The 22,686-nt window shown below is 40.1% G+C and overlaps 1 protein-coding gene across 1 annotated transcript in view; it reads right to left on the bottom strand.

The window, feature by feature from the left end:
- The window catches only part of LOC103590300 (myrosinase-binding protein-like At1g52030), a gene marked incomplete at its 3' end in the record, with an annotated part of 83,671 nt that extends 63,386 nt beyond the window's left edge, over positions 1-20,285 (bottom strand). The window contains exons 1-2 of the mRNA XM_008572506.1: positions 19,870-20,285; positions 17,054-17,121 (exon numbers count right to left, since the gene is read on the bottom strand). Coding sequence (XP_008570728.1) covers positions 17,054-17,121; positions 19,870-20,285 — 484 coding nt within the window. The remainder of the gene's footprint in view (positions 1-17,053; positions 17,122-19,869) is intronic.
- Positions 20,286-22,686: the final 2,401 nt, after the last annotated feature.

Raw genomic sequence — 22,686 nt, 5'->3', positions numbered from 1 at the left:
TCTGGTACGGGCGCGACACTGAGGGTTGCGATCCGTTGCCGGACACGAAAAAAGACAAAAAAAAAAAAAAGGCACGATCTTAAGCTACAGTACAATCATTTTTGACTAATGCATAATCCTGTTTTCTTCCCCTCAACCATTTTCTGTTTTCTATCACTATTGACTACTTTTGTCTATTTTTGAACTTTATACAAATGGAGTCATAGAGTATAGACTCTTTGGTATCTTAATTTCCTTTGCTTATTGTTTTTTAGCTCCATCCATGTTATTGTGTATATCAGTTGTTCATTCATTTTTATTGCCAAGTAATATTCTATTATAAACAAATTGTTTATCCATTCTCCTGTTGATGGACTTTTGGGGTTATTCCCAGCACATGGCTATTATGAATAAAGCTGCTATTATTATTGTATAAGACTTCTGGAAAAATTTATGTTTTAATTTCACTTGGGTAAATACCTAGGAGTGGAATTGCTGGGTCACAGGGTACAATTATGTTTATTACAAACTATCAAAACAGTTTGGCAGTTTGTGTGGGTTTTCCTTTTTTTTTTTCCCCCCTCTTTCACTTTTTATTGATTGGTTTTGCTAGGGGTTTATCAATTTTCCTAATCTTTTTAAGGAAAAAATCTCTTGGCTTTGTTAATTTTCTCTATTGTTTGTTTATTGTTTTATTTATTTCTGCTCTGTTCTTTATGATCTTTTCCTTCTATTTACTTTGGGTTTTAAATGCTCATAGCTTTTTAGTTTCTTAAGGTGAAAATCCAGATGATTAATCTTAAACCTTTCTTTTAAATTGTAAGCATTCAAAGCTATAATGTTTTATCTAAGCACTGCATCCCATATATTTTGATATGCTAGATTTACATTATTTTTCAATTTGAAATATTTTCTAATTTCCCTTGTTATTTCTTCCTTGACTCCTCGGTAGTTTAGAAGTACGATACACTATTTCTAAATATTTGAGTAATTTCTAGATTTTTAAAAATTGATTTTAAATTAAGTATGTTGTGGTCACAAGACATACTTTATATGATATCAATTCTTTGAAATTTATTAATATTTGTTTTGCCCAACTGCTCATTGTTCTCTTTTTGCTCTTTCTTGCCTTTCTAGATTTAATTTAGTTTTATTTTCATATCCCATTTAATCTCTTCTATTAGTTTATTAGCTATATCACTATTAGTTTTCTATTGCTGCTATAACAAATTACCATAAACCTAGTGGCTTGAAACAAGACAAATGTATTATTTTATGGCTCTGAAGGTCAAAAGTCTGAAATGAGTCTTACAGGGCTAAAATGAAGGTGTCAGCAGAATGGCTGCATTTATTCTGGAGGCTAAGAGAAAATATCTTTTCTTGCCCTTTCCAGTTTCTTGAGGCTGCCCGTATTCCTATATTCTACTTTCAAAACCAGCAATTACATTGCTTTGACCTCTGCCTCCATTATCACATTCCGTTCTCTGATCTTCTCACCCCCTTCTTTCATTTATAAAGACCTCCGTGATTACATTGGGTCCACCCAGATAAACCATAATAATCTCCTGATCTCAAGATCTTGAATTTAGTCACATCTGCAAACTTCCCTTTTCCACGTAAGGTAACATAGTCACAGGTTCTTGGGATTAGAACCTGGACACCTTTGGGAGGTCATTATTTTCCCACCACAGTTACTTTGTTTTATTTATTAGTGTTGCTCTAGGAATTACAGTATGACCCTTAATTTATCACAGTCAAGATAAAATTAATATTTAACCATTTACATGTAATGATGTGCTATATAAGAACAGTACAACTATATATTTCTTTTTACACTGTTCTATCCACTGTGCTATTGTGGTCATAGATTTTACTTTTGTGTATGCTATTAACTACCACATACATTATTACTTTTTCTTTAAACAGTCAATTTTACATTAAGGAATTAACAAACAAGAGGAGTCTTTTTAAAAAAAATTTAATTTATCTAAATATCACAATTTCTGGCGTCCTTCAATCTTTCAGGCAAATCTGAGTTTCTGTTTCATATGGTTTTCCTGTAGCCTGAAGAAAGTCCTTCAATCCTGTTGTGAAGGTCTCCTGTTAATCAATTCTTTCAGATTTTGTTTATATGAAAATGTTTTCATTTCACTTTCATTTTTGAAGAACATTTTTACTGGATGTAGAATTCTAGTTTAAGATTTTTTTCTTTCACCCTTTGAAGATATCATTTTTATTGTCTTCCGGCTTGCAAGGCTGATGAGGATGAGCTAGTCATTCTTTTTGCTCTCCTTTTGTATGTAATGTGTCCTTTTTTTCTTTCTTTCTTTCTTTCTTTTTTTTTGGTAGGGGAGACCTGCATTTTATCTTTGGTTTTCAGCAATTTGAATGTGATGTACCTATGTGTGAATTTTTTGTGTGTATTCTTGGGTTTCATTGAATGTTGTTTTTGGTTCTGTGCATTTGGAATTTGAAAGAAAATTGGAAAAATTTTTGCTATTGTTTTTTGAAATTTTTATCTGTCACAGTTTTTTCTCTTCATTTTCTTAAATTCCAATTTTACATATGAGGGTAACTCAAAAAGTTCTGGAACAGATTTGTATTATCTTTTAATTCTATCTTTTCACAAACTTTTTGAAGTGCCCTCGTATGTGAGACTACTTGATATCGTCCCACAGGCCACCGAAGCTCTGTTCACTTTATTTAATCTATTGTCTCTCTGTGTTTCAGTTTCCTTGTTTTTTTTTTATTTGTCTTGAGGTTTACTAATCTTCTGTTCTGCAGTGTCCAATCTGATTTTAAGTTCATACAATGAACATTTTACTTCAAATATTTTATTTTCCAATTTTAGAAATTCCATTTGGTTGCTTTAAATAGTTTTTATTTCTTGGTTGTGATTCCTCATCTGTTTAGCCATTTGTCTGTATTTTCTTTTACAGCTTTGAACACACTAACAAAAATTGTTTTTAAGTTTTTGTTAATTCTAATAGCAGTGTCATCTCTGGGACCATGTATATGAAGGTACTTCAAAACATTTGTGGGAAAATAGAATTAAAAGTTAATATGAGTCTTTCCAGTAACTTTTTGAAGTATTATCATATTGATTTTTTTCACTCTGGACTATGTGTCACATTTTTTTGCTTTTTCATATGTCTAGTATTTTTTAATTGTTTGATGGATGTCATAGATGTTAAATTGTTGATAGTTAGATTATGTTCTTTACTTTTAAGGAATATTATTATTTTTTTCTGTCAAGCAGTTAATTTAAGGGTCTTGGTTTAATCTAGAGCAGCACTACTCTTAATGTACCAACTTTCTTAGGTCTTAAGTGAATTCCCAGGGTGTTCATCATGGGATCTCTCTAGTTTGCCTGGTCAATACTCCCTCTATCATTGTGTAATTTCCAAAATCATAATCGGTACCTGCAGTGGCTCTTTTATGCTAGGCTCCTTAGAATCTTTCCCTGAGCATGCACAGCTTAATTTTTATCCAAAGAATCATGTTGCCCCTGTGTAGATTTCTGGGGACCCTTCATTGTTCAACTTTTCCTCACCTGCAAATTCTAGTTGCCTCAGTAGCCTCAAACACTGACGTTGTTTTTTAATTTTTTTGCCCAGTGAGACCACCAATCTCTGTTTTGGCTTCAGTTATGTGTGCTGCCATTTGGAAAGTACCTCCAGGCAGAAAACTGGTGTGGATGTGGAGCTTACCTAATGTATTTCCCTTATCTCATAGATCACAGCCTTGTGATATGTGTTGACAATGGCTGAAAATAGTTCCTTCAGACATTTTGTAAAGTTTAATGGTTGTTTACAGTGGTATAGTAAGTCTGACACCCATTAATCTATTATGGCCCAAACTGGAACTTTTTGAGTTAAATTCCAGTGATGAGAACATGTTATTTCACTGCCTGATGGCTAAACGTGATAGTTAATTTTATGTGTCAACTTGACTGGGACATGGAGTGCCCAGAATAACTAAACATTAGTTCTGGGTGTGTCGGTGAGGGTGTTTCCAAATGACATTAGCATTTGAATCGGTGGACTGGATAAAGCAGATGGCCCTCCCAGGGTGGGTTAGCATCATCCAATCCATTGAGGGCCTGAATAGAACAAAAAGGCAGAGGAACATTGAATTTACTCTCTGCTTGACAGTTTGGGCTGAGGCATCAGTCTTCTCTTGCCCTCGACTGGGACTTACACCATCTGCCCTCTGGTTCTCAGAATGACACCACTGGCTTTGCTGGGTCTCCAGCTTGCTAACAGCAGATTGTGGGACTCTTCAACCTCCATAATTGCATGAACCAATTCCTTATAATAAGTTTCACATATATATTATATATTTAAGTAATAAATATAATTATTTATTATGTAATATAATAAAGAACAATATACAGTTAGTTATTTATATTTATATATATAACTATAACTATATGCGTATCACCTATTGGTTCTGTTTCTCCGGAGAACTCTAACCCACTAAACCACCACTAGGTGCAAATTTGACTAACAGTAGACCAGCTATGTCACATGTTATACGTAGTACATCAATATCACCTATTGGTTCTGTTTCTCTGGAGAACTCTAACCCACTAAACCATCACTAGGTGCAAATTTGACTAACAGTAGACCAGCTATGTCACATGTTATACGTAGTACATCATATATCTATAGACAGACATTATCACATGTAACTTAGTGACAGGTCTATTAATATAATTTCAAAGTATTGGAGAGTATAAATGACGTGATAAGATAACTGCAGCAATAATAAATTTGGTGTAAGAATATAAGATTTTTTTTTTTTTTGTCCTTTTTGAGACCAGCCGCACCACGCTCAGCCAGTGAGCTCACCGGNGCTGGGTCTCCAGCTTGCTAACAGCAGATTGTGGGACTCTTCAACCTCCATAATTGCATGAACCAATTCCTTATAATAAGTTTCACATATATATTATATATTTAAGTAATAAATATAATTATTTATTATGTAATATAATAAAGAACAATATACAGTTAGTTATTTATATTTATATATATAACTATAACTATATGCGTATCACCTATTGGTTCTGTTTCTCCGGAGAACTCTAACCCACTAAACCACCACTAGGTGCAAATTTGACTAACAGTAGACCAGCTATGTCACATGTTATACGTAGTACATCATATATCTATAGACAGACATTATCACATGTAACTTAGTGACAGGTCTATTAATATAATTTCAAAGTATTGGAGAGTATAAATGACGTGATAAGATATCTGCAGCAATAATAAATTTGGTGTAAGAATATAAAAGATATATATATTTTTTTTGTCCTTTTTGAGACCGGCCACACCGCGCTCAGCCAGTGAGCTCACCGGTCATCCCTATATAGGATCCGAACCCACGGCGGGAGCGCTGCTGCACTCCCAGTGCCACACTCTCCCAAGTGCGCCATGGGCTCGGCCCAAAATATAAGATTTTTATTGATGATAAAGTCACAGTCATTGCTACTATTCTGGTCTGTAATTTCTATTTGACCTGGCTTCAAGTTCACTGATCTTTTCTTCTTCAGTGTTCAATCTGCTGTTAAGCCTATTCAGTGAATTTTTCATTTCATATATTATATTTTTCAGTTTTAGAAATTCCATTTGGTCTCTTTTATAAGTCTCCATTTCTGTTAAGATTCTGTCTCTGCTTATATTACTGTGATTTGTTTAGATTGACAGCTAAAGGATATACAAAATTTCAGCAAGTATATAAAGATTTTTTTCTATCCAAATTCATGGGTCACCTGGGTCCAGAATGTTAATAGTGGTTACCTCTGGGTGATGATTATGGGAGATTCTTATTTTCTTATTTGCTCTTTTCCATTTTGTTCTAACATTTCTTTAATGAGCATGTATTACTTTGTAGAAATTTCAGTAAGTATATAAAGATTTTTTTCTATCCAAATTCATGGGTCACCTGGGTCCATAATGTTAATAGTGGTTACATCTGGGTGATGATTATGGGAGATTCTTATTTGCTCTTTTCCATTTTGTTCTAACATTTCTTTAATGAGCATGTATTACTTTGTAATTGTAAAAACTAAATATAGCTTAAAACATATTAACATTAAGTGGCATGTAAAGATGATATATTATCCTTTTCAATAATATTATGTGAAGTCTTTTTAAATGTGTTATGTAATGTTGTATTCATTATATTCCAGTTAAGGTAAAATGATTAAACAGACATGTTAAAATGATAGTAATTTTTCTTAATGATGGAAAACATAGAAAAAAGCAATATGATTAAGTATCATATTAATATTTATTATAACTGTTTTCTCAATTTTAACATGTTTGATATTCTATAAATAAATCTATTTTATATACAGAAAATAATTACTTTTTCAAAATGACAATTTATATGAGTAGTGTAACTGTAAACACTTTATGATATATCTGTGCCTTATTAGTCTAATGCATTTTATTTTTCAGTGCTGGAATTCACAATAATTATATCTTGTCATTGAGAGGAGATAGTTGTTTAATTATTCATTATCTAACCAGGTTATTTAAAGGTAGGAGTTACTTCATGGGAGTAGGTTAAGCTCTTGGGAGGTGAGTATTTTTTTCCTTCAGGACATTTGTTAAATCACCATTATGTGAACTAAGGTCATAAGCCAGTAATGATTAAGTTCCAAGTTACAAATTGTCATTTTGAGCAACCATTATTTTAGAAAAAAGAATCCTACTTGCCTTTAGCAGTGTTTGTAATTCTTCTAGCTTGGGTAATGGTGTAGGTAGAACAGACACTGAAGGAGTCAGAATTTCCAGATAGACGGCAAACTCTATTTAAAAGCTGACCTATTTAAGAATTCAAAACCCATATGACAGGTGAATGGGATGTGAGCACTCCAATAAGATTCCAATAAAAGCACAAAATCTTTTCTCTAAAGTTGAACCCTATTTCCACTTGGATTCTGGGGCATCTTGCCAAGCTGGCTCATCTTCCCCAAACACTGCCCTAGATAGAGGAAGAGGTAGTTGAACTCTGGGTCTCACCTCTCCTGTGTGTGATGGTTCTGTCTCTGGGCACCTGTATTACTGTGTTCAGTAGAACATGGCTAACTGACACAGCCACAGCCTGGGCCCATCCGTGCGTTTCTCTTATACCTCTGGCATGCAAATTCATGTCTCAGCGTGTGGAAGAGGCAGTCCGTTTTCGGCGTGGGCCCAATGATTGGTGGTACATTCAGTATTAATTGCTCACTATTCTGGGAACTTCACATATCAATTTGACTGGGCCATACAGTGTGATCATTCACTATAAATGTGTTTGAAATATTCCCTTGCAGCGGCAGCTGCTAAAATGAATAGATATTCCTTTTTATCATAAAATGAATTATATCCTAGATGCTCAGGCTTGAAAGGGGGTGTGTGGAATCACCTACATCAATAACAAGAGAAAGAGGGATCTTCATTTATAAGGAGTTTAGGTGAAACATTCAGCAGCTCTTGGTTTGACTGTAGGAACCGCAGGTGCTTGCTGTCTTCTGGGATGGAAATGTGTCAGGACCTTCAGAAACACCATTTTGTCTGGCTGGCTCAGCAGGTGTGGCCAGGTCAGGCGCCCTCAGCTTGCTGTTCCTGGCTTCTCCACCTGAGAGGCCCCAGACAGTCAGGAAGGCTGGGAGGTTCCTGGGTCTTCAAATCACTTTCACGTCATAGTAATAAAAACCAAACAGAAGCTGTTTCTATTATGTATTTCTCTCTACTGTACTCCTATCACAAGAACTTTCTGGAACTTCTTTCATGAACAAATTCCCAGCATCATCTCCGGACCTCTCGCCTACCTTTCCTTTCTCTCTGCGGTCCTCACAACCCAGGTAACCTCCTCATTCCACGTTCATCACAAAAGAGGATACACTGTCTCCTGCTCTTAATTATTCAGACTCCCCATTTTTGAGGATGTAAAAGTTGTTTTGCTAATAACTGTAGAGAGACAGATAGCTATGATGTAAAATGACAAACAGGGCACTTGTGAGAAATCTAAAACAGTGGACTGATGGTGACCCCTCATCCCCTGGTCTACCCAGAAATGGGAGGAGAGGGAGGCAGGATCCTCCGTCTCTTGTCTGCTAATTTATGAGGTGTTTCTTCTCTTCCGAGTCATTTCTGTTTCTGCTGCTTTCCTTTTTGTCCCCCTCGGAACCAGTGAACCTTAAATTTGCCCTACTGCATAGAACAGAATTTACCAAACTGCCTGATTATAGAAACTACCCGAAGCACTGGGTGTAAATATGGACCAAATGGCCCCATCTGAGATATAAAATGTCAAAGTCTCCAGAGGAGAGACCCTGGTTTTCTGTTTTAAACAATCGCTCAGATAATTTACATTATCAGACAAACTTGGGAAGCACTGTGTAGACCTACCTACAAGATCAAGGAAGCGTCCCTCTCCAATCTTCTGTCTCCTGGAGGTCCCTCCAGCAAGTGGGACGAAGACTGCAAAGGAGGTTGACTTCTCACTCCGAGGAAGCTGTACTTGTTATTTCGACTCACCCACTCGCTCACAGCCTGCAGCTGCTCACAAGCGGGGGAGGCCATAAGTATGTGCCCCTGAGGCTGTCGGTCAGCAAGAGCGTGTCTGGGATGGGCTCAGTCTTGTGTGTGTGCAAAGCTGTAGGAACCTCTGTGGGAACACAACCAGCTCTAAATGGGTGCAGGACAGATTTGATTTTCAGCCTCCATATTTTAGTCTTGATTGATTTGTACTGATATTTTGCACAAAACAGGTATTATCTGTATTTAAAAAACTAATAAGAATTTTCAAAAAAGACTTACATTTGCCTTTCTCAGTATTAGTGGGTTAATCCTCCCCCTTGAAGAGGCCGACATAGCCATTTGCAGTTGGTGACAGAGAGCAGCTGGGGCCGCCCCTCAGTGAACTGAATCTCGCTGTTTATTCTGACATCTGGTTGTTTCGGGCCACGCAGCATGACTGGATTTCCTGAGCCTCTTCTTTCCTGTGGCCTTTGTAAGGAGCGTGGTGGAGTCCTTGCTTCTCGGGAAAGCCATTTGCGAGGACTGGAGGTGGCCTGTGGAGGCCTGCATGACCGTGCACTTCGAAGCCACCTGTTTCTACTAAAAACAACAAAACCCACCAAACTGCATATGAAAACCATCTTCCTGCGCCCCAGCACAAGTAGCAAAGTGCTCTTTTAATTGGAGCTGTTGCTATAATTTAAAAGGAAAGTATTCTACATCCATTTTTCTCAAACTGCTCTAATCACAGTAGTTCTCATTTTGCCTTAATGTAGCAAATACATCCAACAACTTAATTTTGCTCCTTTTCATAATATAACACTTTCCGTTTACGCATCCCAAGCTGCTCTTGTGTATTTCCAAAGTGGAAATAGACTGACTAAACCTCCTTGAGTGCTGCTGTGACTTTTAAAAATTAAACTGTACTTCCATATGACTTTACTTCATTCAACTCCAAATGAAATAATGGCTTTAGATGTCTCCTGTATTTTAAATTTAGATGGAAATTAAATTCAATGCAAACCACATTGGGTATATAATAGTCAAATATCATTTTAAGAGATTATTATTTGAATGGATCATTTTCTCAGGGGCTACTATTTGTAGCTAAGTGAGTAACAGTGGGTTCCGTCTATCCTTATTAATGCACAGATAACTTTTCTTGTTTTCAATTCCACAGATAAAAATCTTTTTTCAAAGAGAGATATGTAGGGAGAAAAAATTCCCGGTGGAATATTGTAATTTTCTCATGGGATGAGATTTGTCTTAAAATATTAGTGTATGCACTGTCCTTCTAGTTTTCTTGATTAAATGATTTTAAGTGCATTTTGAGGTTATATATATATTTTTTCTGTAAAATTGTTTCAGGTTTAGTGGTGTTATGGTTGGGTCCTTAAATGATCACAGACCTTGTCCTTGGTGATGGGTGGTGATAATATTACCTAAGAAACAATACTGGAGAGGAGCCTGAATTTGAGAATATTAACCTCTCAAACCACTGGCAGTTCTCTTCAAATTGTACTCTCACACAATGTCCCTGCAATGTCCAGCCAAGATATGCAGCAAGTTTTGGGGAAAAGCTGTTGAAAAGCAGAACACTTCCCATGTAAATGTCACTCAGTCAATTCATTTTGTAGCTTTTGTGATAACCTTAAGATGTCCTATTGTGACTGTTTCCATTTTGATTAAAATTTATTTAATGCATACAGAGTATAATTAAGAGAAGTTAGCATTGTTGGACACAGATGTCAGCCTCATGCCAAAGAAAGGAACTTACACAGGAAGGTAGAAGGCCTGAATTTCATTCATTTTTCTATGCTCATTGTGAATTTGGGAAATTCACTTAACATTTTGGGGGTTATGTCATCCTTATTTGAGAAAGTGAAGATGATAATGCTTACTTTATCCATTATGGACTTTTTTTTTTTTCACTAGTAAATTGAAATAGACTACCTTCCCAACTTTTTTCCCCATTGTGTTCTACTATACAGGATTACTTTAAAGACATAAAACAAGTGTAAAATTGTCTTTAAAATGTCTGTAGAATGCAAAGCATTACTTTGAATGTATTTGACATAAATTGTTGGCAAGTTTTTTCAAGGTAGGATTCTGACATGAAGGGTGGAGAGGCAGCTATTTTTGTAAACCTTGAAAAATTAAGCCCTACCTTTCCTGAGGAGAGAAAAATCCCCCTTAAAAACCATTAGAACCAGGATATTTATTTGGTTCTTTAAATAGGCCCCCAGAGGGATAGGGCTGATAGGGAGTTTGTGACAACCGCCTTAATCTGTAGTTTGGCTTAATTTTTTCTGATTATATTAAAAAATTGTTAAGCAGGTAACACATTTCCTTAACTGCATGCAGATTTTGTCTGCATTTAGGGTGTGAGATGCCTCATTTTGAAAAGCAGGACCTAAATAAAGGATATAAATAAAATATCATTTCACTATGGTTTGTTTTTCCCTTTTATCCTTTCCAGCTCTTTGCAAAGGTATTGATATCTGCTGAGATTTATTTTGATGTAGGTAAGTTGCTTCTAGTTATCAGGCAGTAAAGATGTTCTATTATTGTTTACTATTTCGACAGCTCTGAAAGGTGCCATCTGAACATTTGTGGATATAATAGGAAGAAATATTGAAAAGCCATTTTTGTTAGTGATGTCCAAAGCTTTTATTTACCTCTCCAGAAGGTGAAAGATTTATTATTGACACCTAAGGTGGTTTTGAAAGATAACGGGTCATGGAGGCATAACTGTGAGAGACTTTTGAGGTTTGATCTTGGGAGCAATGGGTTAGTATGTGAAGGAGAATTTTCAGAGATGCAGACCATGGCTACTCGGGGGGCACATACAGAGAAGTGGTCACCAGGTATTGAGGTCCTGGCCAATAAGGGACATGTAATTAAAGTCATAACCCTTGAGTTGCTCTTCCAAAAATATGTTGAATGTGGCACATGGATTGAGAGGCAGTAAGTAGCTTGATTACACCAACATGTGACTGAAAACCCTGGACTAGCAACAAAGATACCTCCCTGGGTCTGATGCTGGCCACTTATGTGATCTTGAATAAGTCCTCTGTACTTTTTGGAACCCAGCCAGGGCTGGATTAGTGACCACATAGATAAAATTCCCTAAATAAATTTATTTTATGGAATGTTTTGTGCACTTATGGAATTTATTTTATGAATTTATGGAATGTTTAGATATTAGAGATCTGATGTAAATAAAGCTCAGCTCTTGTGGTGGTGGTGATATGAAAGTGAATATTTACAAAGCAGTGTCGTAAGAGACGTAGTAAGGAGTGGACAGACCATGAGGGACACACAGATTAGGAAGCCATTTTATTTAGGGGTAGAAGGACTAACCAGAGGAAATTAAAGGAGATTGCTTTTGAACTTATTCTTGCATGATGGGTCCAGGAAAAAAAAGGCCAACAGGGCAATAAGGATGTCCTATATAAAGGGACAGATAGTAAATATTTTTGGCTCTGCAGGCCATATGGTTTCTGTTATAACTGCTTTACTCCGACATTGTAGCACACAAGCAGCAATGGTAAATGACTGTGCATGGCTGTGTCCCAATAAAACTTTATTAACAAAAAGAGGGAGCAGCCCAGATTGGGCCTGTGGTCTTTAGTTTGTTGACTCTTGTTGTAGAAAGACAATATGCAAAGATAAACCTCATCAAATACTAAGACTATCTCATTGTAGTACTTTTTTTTCCATCTTTGGATTTTTAATAAACATGACTTCAGATTTATATACGTGTGTGTATATATGTGTATATAAACCTGGGGGTGTGCCTCAAAACAAACTGCTCAGATTTCTACAGCACTTACAGTTTCCAGGCATACTGGCCCAGCTTCCAACTCCCACACTTACAACTCATTGCCTGAAGGTTTTCTCTGGCTACCAGAGCTGCTAGGCTAAGCATGAGGAAGAGGGCAGGTGTGCAGGGAAATTAATATGACCCTCCCCTCCCCCAAGCTCCCAACGGATGATTGACAGGACTTGGTGGATAAGTATCCCAGCACTCTTAGCGCGAGTCCCTGAGTTCCCCAGAGGGGTTAAGTCTAATTGTTTGCAGATGTAACTTGCTTCACGGTGCACTCTTTATTGGCTTACCTTCTCTGTCTCATGTGCCCCTTTACCTCCAAGTCCATGGGCGCCTCCCAAATCATCTACTTAAATTCTTGTATTTGCTTCTGGAGGAATGCAAACCAAGACAGTATTTTTGGTCTGGAGGATATAAACTCTACATGTGAATATGTAGAAACTCCTGCAGATAACCTTTCTTCAATGTGGGGCAGCACTGCCTTTGTGGAACTGATTACAGAAGATTTTATTTGGGTGCAGAGACCCAATAACGGAAAACATTTTTCTTAACTATTGACAGATTTTCCTATTTTTTTCATTAGCTTCTGTAGTAGAATCCATTGATCCCTTTCTGACCCTCCTGTAGCTGCAGACAGTGCCACCTGCCTTCATCTGAGGCACCCGTGTCCATTTCTTTTCTTCTCCCTTTGATGGTTTGAGCTGAGCACAGGTGCAGCCTGGACATGTTGAGTGATCCACGTTGATGGGAGTCTGGAGAAATGGGCTTTCTGGGATGGGATTAGAGAGGTAAGGGTGGAAAGGTCGGAGAGGAGATGGGGTCTGGTCATGAGGGGCCCTGAGTGACTGGTTGAAGAATTTGGGTTTCATCTTCTATCCTGAGTTGAGCCACAGACAATTTTTAAGGAAGCAGTGGCGAGACTGTTCAATGACATCAGTAAGTACTCATTGATAGCCTACAATGGGCTAGGTATTGTGGACAGGTGTGGCAGTGGACAGGAAGGTGCTGAAAAGCCTCCTCCTTCCTGAGCCCTCTCCTGTTACCCAGATCCCCGTCCCCTCCCTCCTCTGCAGCCCACTATTCCTCCTGATATGCCTCAAGCACTTTAGTGTACTTAAGTGACCACCCGTCTCCACTACCGCCCGTCTTACTCACCTCCACATCAAACTTTGTGCTACAGTTAGCACAAATGAATGGTATTTCATTGGGAAAATATAGTAAAACGGTCAGGGCCCCTCAGATGTTCAGAATCTTGCCGAGCATTTTATGTAATTGCGAATGTGCACCCAGGTGTCCTGGGTTATGGATTTAAGTAAAACGGGTGAGTAGCCTTGATCCACAGGGTCCTCCACCCCCGGGATGCTTCCGGGGGGGCCTTGGGGAGACAGCTACTGCTGCTGGAGGCTGTTGCTGCCAGGGCCCCCAGGACCTTCCAAGAGGCCGCCGCCACCACCAGACCTGTGAGCTGCTGCTGCCATTGCTGAGGACTGAGCTCGCGTCATCTGCCAACCGCTCCCGGGATCTTTCCCAATTACCTAGAGTGGACCTGCGAGTGAGGGGTCTGTGACCCATCCTGGCATGGGAGGGGTCTGGTGACCCAGTCTGAACAATGATGTCGTCTGCCAACCGCTCCCGGGATCTTTCCCAATTACCTAGAGTGGACCTGTGAGTGAGGGGTCTGTGACCCATCCTGGCATGGGAGGGGTCTGGTGACCCAGTCTGAACAATGGGTTTGAAAGGTCTGAGCCTCAGCCCTGACAATACAAATAGAAACTTAGTATAACTGAAACAAGGAAACATTTTGGCTTTAGCTATGATTTGCCTTACTTGACAACTGGCGTAGTCGTGTAGCTTGACAGTCTTCCCCCCACTTTTTTCTACATGTTCAATAAGAACATGGAGCTCAGCCTTCAGTGGGGAGAAGTCAGTGTGCCACCATGCTTCCCCAGAGGGGCGTCTTCTTAACCAAGGAGCGTCGAGCATCTTCACCCTCACGCGTGAGAGCCTCCAAGCTGTGCAAGCACGAGTTGTTGGAGCTGTTTCTTTCCCCTCCACCAGATGAGTGCTAGAGTCACTGCTCTACCCCTCGGTCTAGTGATTCCCAGGCTTTTCTGAGTAAGAGGAACTGCATTAAGTATTTCCTTGTGAAAACCCTCAAACACACACAAAAGTAGTTATTAGTGAAAATAGTAATAAAGAATCCCCATACACCTTTCTCTTAGATTCTACAATTATCTAGAGTTTCCTATTCTTGTTTCCTCTATTCTTTTTTTTTTCCTTTTTGCTGAACTATTTAAATGACAATCGCAGCCATCCTTGTTTTTTTTTTTTTTTTTTTTTTTTTTTTTTTTTCTGCTGCTGCCATTGCTGAGGACTGAGCTCATGTCGTCTGCCAACCGCTCCCGGGATCTTTCCCAATTACCTAGAGTGGACCTGCGAGTGAGGGGTCTGTGACCCATCCTGGCATGGGAGGGGTCTGGTGACCCAGTCTGAACAATGGGTTTGAAAGGTCTGAGCCTCAGCCCTGACAATACAAATAGAAACTTAGTATAACTGAAACAAGGAAACATTTTGGCTTTAGCTATGATTTGCCTTACTTGACAACTGGCGTAGTCGTGTAGCTTGACAGTCTTCCCCCCACTTTTTTCTACATGTTCAATAAGAACATGGAGCTCAGCCTTCAGTGGGGAGAAGTCAGTGTGCCACCATGCTTCCCCAGAGGGGCGTCTTCTTAACCAAGGAGCGTCGAGCATCTTCACCCTCACGCGTGAGAGCCTCCAAGCTGTGCAAGCACGAGTTGTTGGAGCTGTTTCTTTCCCCTCCACCAGATGAGTGCTAGAGTCACTGCTCTACCCCTCGGTCTAGTGATTCCCAGGCTTTTCTGAGTAAGAGGAACTGCATTAAGTATTTCCTTGTGAAAACCCTCAAACACACACAAAAGTAGTTATTAGTGAAAATAGTAATAAAGAATCCCCATACACCTTTCTCTTAGATTCTACAATTATCTAGAGTTTCCTATTCTTGTTTCCTCTATTCTTTTTTTTTTTCCTTTTTGCTGAACTATTTAAATGACAATCGCAGCCATCTTTTTTTTTTTTTTTTTTTTTTTTTTTTAATGGCAGAAACCAGTTTAAATGTGTGTAGTTTCAATGGGGACACTGAACTCAAACGTGTGTTTTATTCTTAGAGTTCTGGTTCTAGTCTTTGAAAATTTGGCCGAAAGGTTAAAGCATCATGAAAAATAAAACTACAGGTGTAAACCTGCAACCTTTTTACCTCTTACAGCTTTGGCCTTATTACCTCAAGCAGCAAGTCTACCTCTTTTCCCTCGGCGTGCTGAAACTAAAGAGTAAGTAGTTGATTCTCACTGTTCCTTCCACTAATTTTCAGCAGGGTAGGGCCAATTCACTGCTTGTTTTAGGCTTAAAACTCCCCCTGAAGTGCAGGGATGAAGGCTGATGTGTAATTGAAATTGCTGGATATTGTGTGCATAAGATGGGAGAGTGAGTTGAATTTCATGGGCTTTTCTGGAGCTTTCTGAAAATGCTGGCATTTTCTGGGAAGTTGACTGTATGCTTATTGAGAAAGAGACTTCTCTTCAGTATGGTGTGACATTCTACAAAAATCAATGATTTAGAAACAGGTATCTGAAATGAAACGTGCAACTTTCCATTTGTCGGAAAGCCTGCTGGGCTGGTTTTGAAATCTTCATACATGTTGGGTATACCTTCAGGGTGCAAACATTTTATTGACTCTGCACTTTGGAACAAGTAACAAATATCTTTTGGAATGTGACAAAAACTAAAATAACAACCTAGTCCTATATTTCCAAATTGATTTTGTGGTATTTACTTAATTTGCTGTTTACTTTTAGTACTACTGTTTACTTTTTTCATTCTATCTTGGAAGTTTTTCATCTTAGACTTGGTTACCTCATCTAGTGGAAGGGATGGTAATGAACGTGGCTTAGAGCTACTTATCCACGTGTCAAGTTGAAGCTTGTTCTTTGATTATTAGAGGTAGTGAAGCTTATAGGAACACAATGATGTTTTAATTTGAATTTTGAAAATTAAAGAAGCTAGGTACTAAATATTGACACAGTGGAGAGGGACAGGCTCAACCTACTTTCCAATCCAGTCCCTTTCCCCACTGAGATACTAAAGAATTTCTACATCTTCTTTGAAGTCCTTAAAATATAAAAGGATTAACTTTGAAAGTTACTGATAAGGGGGGAGAGAAAAATAGGGAAGAATATAGAAAGACTCTACTAAAAACTCAGTACAGGGCAAGCACTTAATTCCATCTCACAATAACAAGAAGAAAGCATTATGGAGATTGAGCAGCGGGGCCCATTTATATAATAACTTCCTAGCAACAGCTGTAATGAACAATTACAGGCCGCTGCCTCAGTTCTTTGAGATACTACCTCATGTCAGAGCTAAGAGAAAAGGGATAAAAGAAAGCAACAATTAAATATCTGAGTTGCCCTGAATTTGGCTTATGTTGTATGTAGTTTCAGACCAGGTCTCTCCATCTTGGTTATGGGGGCTTAAAACTGGTCTGGCAAAAGGGAAGTGACCAGGTGAGACAAATGTCATCACCATCCAGGGAACGGCTGCTTACAGGTCTACCTTTTCTGGAAACGGGTGGGCAAAGGCTGATGCCTGTCAGTTTTCTGGTTTGGCTTGAACATCATTCACGTCCAAACCATCCTCCTGTTCCTCACGTTGCCGCTGTCGTTTGTTCATTGCTTCCTTACTCCACGTCATATTTCCTTCAACCTGCACCACACTCCTGAAGAGTAGATAAGATCATATCCATGTTATAGAGGAGGAATCTGAGGCTGACAGTAGGAAAACTGGCCGAAACCTAACAGTTAGTAATCAAAGTGATAGTAGTTCATTTTTATTGAGCATGTACTGGGCCGTGTGCCGCGTCCCCTGCTAAGTGCGCTGCATGGATTGTCTGAGGTTACTACACTCATCACAGATGGGGAGAGAGAAAGGCAGGGGAGCGGGATAATCTGCCCAAGGTCGTACAGGGGCTAAGAGCAGAGCCACACCTGGAATTCAAGCAGCTGTGTCAGAAGGTGTGAGCTCTAGGACTTGAACCTAATGTTCTTGATGCAAAGCCTCGCCTCGTACCACAGCAACTCCCTGTGTCCATGGGGCCTGGCAGGGAAGAAGCAACCAGGCCAGTCAGTGATGATCTGACTTGTTTCTCTGTAGTCTTCAGAGGATGTAACATTATTAGAACAGGGAGTCACATTGTGCTTTTGGCCATTGGCCAAGGCCAAGCTTGGGCAAAATCATGGAGAATTTGCCTGTGTGAAACTGTGCATACGTGTGTACAAATGTGTGTGCATGCTTCCTCGTCCTGTGGCACTCCAACTGGACAGTATCTCATGCTCCAGGACTTTCTTCTTGGGCAAAATCATGGAGAATTTGCCTGTGTGAAACTGTGCGTACGTGTGTACAAATGTGTGTGCATGCTTCCTCGTCCTGTGGCACTCCAACTGGACAGTATCTCATGCTCCAGGACTTTCTCTCAATATTTGCTTAACTTATCCTGTGCTTCATTCAGGTAAGTGACTGATCTCTTTGAGAAAATACTTTGTGCCACAGCTTTAACACCTAAGAACTGATCAAAGGCTTCTCGTTCCAGAATGGCACAGTAACTTTTTTTTTAGGCACAGGTGTTTTTAGTGCTTTACACAAAACTAGTGAATTTCAGGTCCCTTGACAGGGAGCTGGAGAAGTTATCTTTAGGTGTATCGTATAGGTACGGTGGGAGTGAGGTGGCTGAGAAAGGATTTTTTTGGAAAGGAGAGAGACTTCTGTCTAAAAATTGTCAAGCAGGCCCATGTTGCTTATTCCACCTGCATGATGATCCGGAGGCCTAATCTTCCCTCCCTCTTGGCTAACAGGAAGATTCAAGGACGGGTATGGATCTGGGGGAGATGTAGCCCAAGGAAAGTGGGTCAGTAGGCTGAGAGACAGGGGACAGATCTCTATTCAATTTCCTAGACTGTGCCCTCTGTCAGAGTTGCCTACAGACACAGTGCCTGTGTGTTCCAATTTTGCAGAATTACCTTCCCTGGTTAGTACCCAATCCCCCAACCCCAGGGTCTGCAGAGATCCTTCCTGATCAACATCCTGTCCCCTTTTCTCCCTCAGTCAAGCTGTTCATCCTCCCTGAACTCTGTCGTGATTTGGGGCACCTGAGGAATTAACCATTTCTCTGGCAGGTCTTTGCTTAACTGCCGGTGAATGGCTCGACCCCCTTTTAAGCTGGCTCCTTGCCCTGGATGCCTTTGAATCACCTTCTCTTAAGAGGGAAAGCTCCTCAGGAGGTACCCGNTGTTTCTCTGTAGTCTTCAGAGGATGTAACATTATTAGAACAGGGAGTCACATTGTGCTTTTGGCCATTGGCCAAGGCCAATCTTGGGCAAAATCATGGAGAATTTGCCTGTGTGAAACTGTGCGTACGTGTGTACAAATGTGTGTGCATGCTTCCTCGTCCTGTGGCACTCCAACTGGACAGTATCTCATGCTCCAGGACTTTCTCTCAATATTTGCTTAACTTATCCTGTGCTTCATTCAGGTAAGTGACTGATCTCTTTGAGAAAATACTTTGTGCCACAGCTTTAACACCTAAGAACTGATCAAAGGCTTCTCGTTCCAGAATGGCACAGTAACTTTTTTTTTAGGCACAGGTGTTTTTAGTGCTTTACACAAAATTAGTGAATTTCAGGTCCCTTGACAGGGAGCTGGAGAAGTTATCTTTAGGTGTATCGTATAGGTACGGTGGGAGTGAGGTGGCTGAGAAAGGATTTTTTTGGAAAGGAGAGAGACTTCTGTCTAAAAATTGTCAAGCAGGCCCATGTTGCTTATTCCACCTGCATGATGATCCGGAGGCCTAATCTTCCCTCCCTCTTGGCTAACAGGAAGATTCAAGGACGGGTATGGATCTGGGGGAGATGTAGCCCAAGGAAAGTGGGTCAGTAGGCTGAGAGACAGGGGACAGATCTCTATTCAATTTCCTAGACTGTGCCCTCTGTCAGAGTTGCCTACAGACACAGTGCCTGTGTGTTCCAATTTTGCAGAATTACCTTCCCTGGTTAGTACCCAATCCCCCAACCCCAGGGTCTGCAGAGATCCTTCCTGATCAACATCCTGTCCCCTTTTCTCCCTCAGTCAAGCTGTTCATCCTCCCTGAACTCTGTCGTGATTTGGGGCACCTGAGGAATTAACCATTTCTCTGGCAGGTCTTTGCTTAACTGCCGGTGAATGGCTCGACCCCCTTTTAAGCTGGCTCCTTGCCCTGGATGCCTTTGAATCACCTTCTCTTAAGAGGGAAAGCTCCTCAGGAGGTACCCGTTTCCCTGCCAGCCTAGGCACCGGGTGGGCATGCGGGGACCAGCCCCAGACCCTGTGGCCTCACACACCTGGCTTCTCATCCGTTCTCTTGCTGGGCCAGTGTTGCTCCCCAGGGCTCTCTGCAGCTCACACCTGAGGCCATTAAGAAAGGCCTAAAGCTTACCTAGCTGCCACACTGGGGGATGAATTATCCACTAAGGACAGTGCTGGGGTGCCCTGAAAAAACAGAGAAAACTGGGCCAGGTAGGTGGTGGGGAACCATGGCGCAGCATCCTCTGTGGAGCTCACCAGGTGTGGGATGCACCGCTTGGCAGCCTCCCCTTGCATGCCAGGGCTGGCAGATCCACTCCCCCATTGCTGCCCTCTAGACAAGAGTTCAGGGGCCAGGGGATCAAGGCTACCTTCTTTCTCAAACTCTGGGGTCTGAAGGTCGTTAAACTTTTGTAAAAAGTTTTTTTCCTCCCCTATTTTCTTTGTCTGTTCCTCACTAATCCCGGAACAGGGATGTGTATCTCTCACTACCTGGGATTTGAAAAATTCTTCTTTGACTTCCAAGCTTTTGCCAGCTTCTGTTTCCATTGCATTAGAAAGTTTTTGCATTTGAGACGTTATGAGATTGTGCTGCAGCAAATGTCTCAATTTTGTTTTGTTCTAGTTGAAAAAATTTTGAAATCTACTTTTGCAGTAAGACCTCCCTCCCTTTTAGAGAAAGTACTTGACAGCTAATAACATCCTATATTAATAGACCAATAATTGCTACATTTCATACCATGTAGGTTTCCCTCTGAAACCTCAATCACATTTGGATATTGTGGTAGGGGGTTAAATCTAGCTACTAATGTGCTGTTCCAGCAAGCATTTCTCCACTTCTAATCTGTTTATTGAACCTCTAAGTAGAAACTTGTGCTCCTCTGGGTAGGAGTGGGGCTTTGAGATTGAGTTGCTTGGTTCTTTAGTGAGTATTCTAAGATCCTGAATTGCATTGAGAGTAGCTACTAATGTGCTGTTCCAGCAAGCATTTCTCCACTTCTAATCTGTTTATTGAACCTCTAAGTAGAAACTTGTGCTCCTCTGGGTAGGAGCAGAGCTTTGAGATTGAGTTGCTTGGTTCTTTAGTGAGTATTCTAAGATCCTGAATTGCATTGAGATGCATTTGTTGGTTTGGGTTTCAGATGAAAGCATGAAATCTCACTGACTTGCTGAACATTGTGGTTTTGAATCAGGGCTTGGGAGACAAAGCTGTGAAACCTCCCAAACCAAAGTTCTTAACAGAAATCACCAGCCAATTTGCATATTGGCTTAGCCTCAAAGTTTTAGCTCAACCCTGTTTAGGTGGCTATGATGTCTTATGAGTATCTTCTGATATTTAACCTAAGGGCCCTTTTGCTGTTTCCAAAATCTGTTGCCCCAGACAACTGAGGCACTTGTGCTATTGTCTGGACAGGATTACTTATGTGCTTAAAGGCTGGCTATCCCCCAGACTAAATAAATCTGGTGTCACCCTCTAAGTTTAAAAAATATTTCTTTGCTGACTTAAATACAAAAAAATGCAAAAAGCTTGGGCTTTCCTTTTATTTACTATTCTCTTTTCAACTCTTGCAAAGTTGTCAACACATACTTCAGTATTCTGCCAGCGACGTTACAGTGGTATTAGTGGTGGCCTCGGTTAGCATCATAAACTTGAATTTACCATTTACAGTAGGGTTGACTGACTTGGTCATGGCCAGACCAAAGGGAGCCAGGCAGACTCTTCACCACACGTGTTACCAGCCTTCCCTCCCTCACAACCCCCTTCTCCTACAGAAGGCAAAACATTCGTCTTAACGGCAAATGGTGAAAAACATGTTTGTTGCTTTTTCTTTAAATGATAAAAGAGAATTGTCAGTTGTCAACAGGTGCAGGTTCCACTGTGCATGCAGGAGGCTCCAGCTGCTGTGGGCATATGCCCGAGTACGTAGGCCAAGCAGCACCTTTAACCACGACCACCCCTGAGCAAAGCCCATTTAGTTCCTGCAGTTGGAATGTTTGGCCAATGTTAGAATCACTACCCAGGAGTTCCCAGGTGACATCTTCACTCCAGAGACTCTTCTAGTTACATAGGAAAATAAAAGGAAAGAAAAAAAGAAAGGGCAGAAGATAAAACTGTGCACTGATCATTGCTCAGGGCTGGACACCTGAAGGCCTAGCTGTTACAGACTTTGTGGAAACATTGCCTTTTCCTCCATGACTGGACAGGAAGAGAACTATCAGGTGATGGTGAAGCAAAAAGAAAGCTGGCATCTTAGACATTTTAAAATAAAGGTTTTGTACCAACAGTGTTACATGTGGCACAGATTTCTTAAGGCCCCTTTAGAAACATAAATGTGCTTTAAGAGAGCCTTATTTTAATTACTTATAGTGCAGAAGTCTCTTCAACTGCTGGTTCGAATTTATGTAAACATCAGACATCGCACAAGTTTTTGATCTTGAACACTGCTGTAACTGAGTATCCCATGTAGAACGTTCAGGTGAGGGGTCACTCCTATTGAAACATGTTCTAACGTCTCTGAGGCAGAAGCCTTTATCTGCTTATCGTTAAGATGTTAGTCATGAGGAAGATTCTTATCTTTCAGACTTTGATAGCTGTTACAAATCTTGCAAGCACTATTTTCTTGTGCTGTTTTTGTCAAATCAAATTTTGTTCTGAGTAATAATTCTCCATCCTGGTCTTATGATATCTCAGGGTGCCTCTAATTCTTTTATTTGGTAATCAAATCTTTCTAATACAATGCTTTATAAAAAAGAAATCACATTCCCCTTGGCTTAAAACTTTCGATAGTTCTCCACTGCATGTTAAGTCTTGCAGTGGAAAGAGATCATAGGGATCCAGTCTCCTGATGGATGTAGAAATTATCTCCCCAACAATCTTCTTCTGTCCCCCGCTCATCACCTCTAGCAGCAGGGACTTTGCTACCTCATGAGGTAATCGGTTTCACTATTG

Source organism: Galeopterus variegatus, unplaced genomic scaffold (genome assembly GCF_000696425.1).
Source record: "Galeopterus variegatus unplaced genomic scaffold, G_variegatus-3.0.2 Scaffold795, whole genome shotgun sequence".
In the NCBI taxonomy this organism is placed as follows: Eukaryota; Metazoa; Chordata; class Mammalia; order Dermoptera; family Cynocephalidae; genus Galeopterus; species Galeopterus variegatus.
This window is presented reverse-complemented; position numbering and strand designations above follow the sequence as displayed.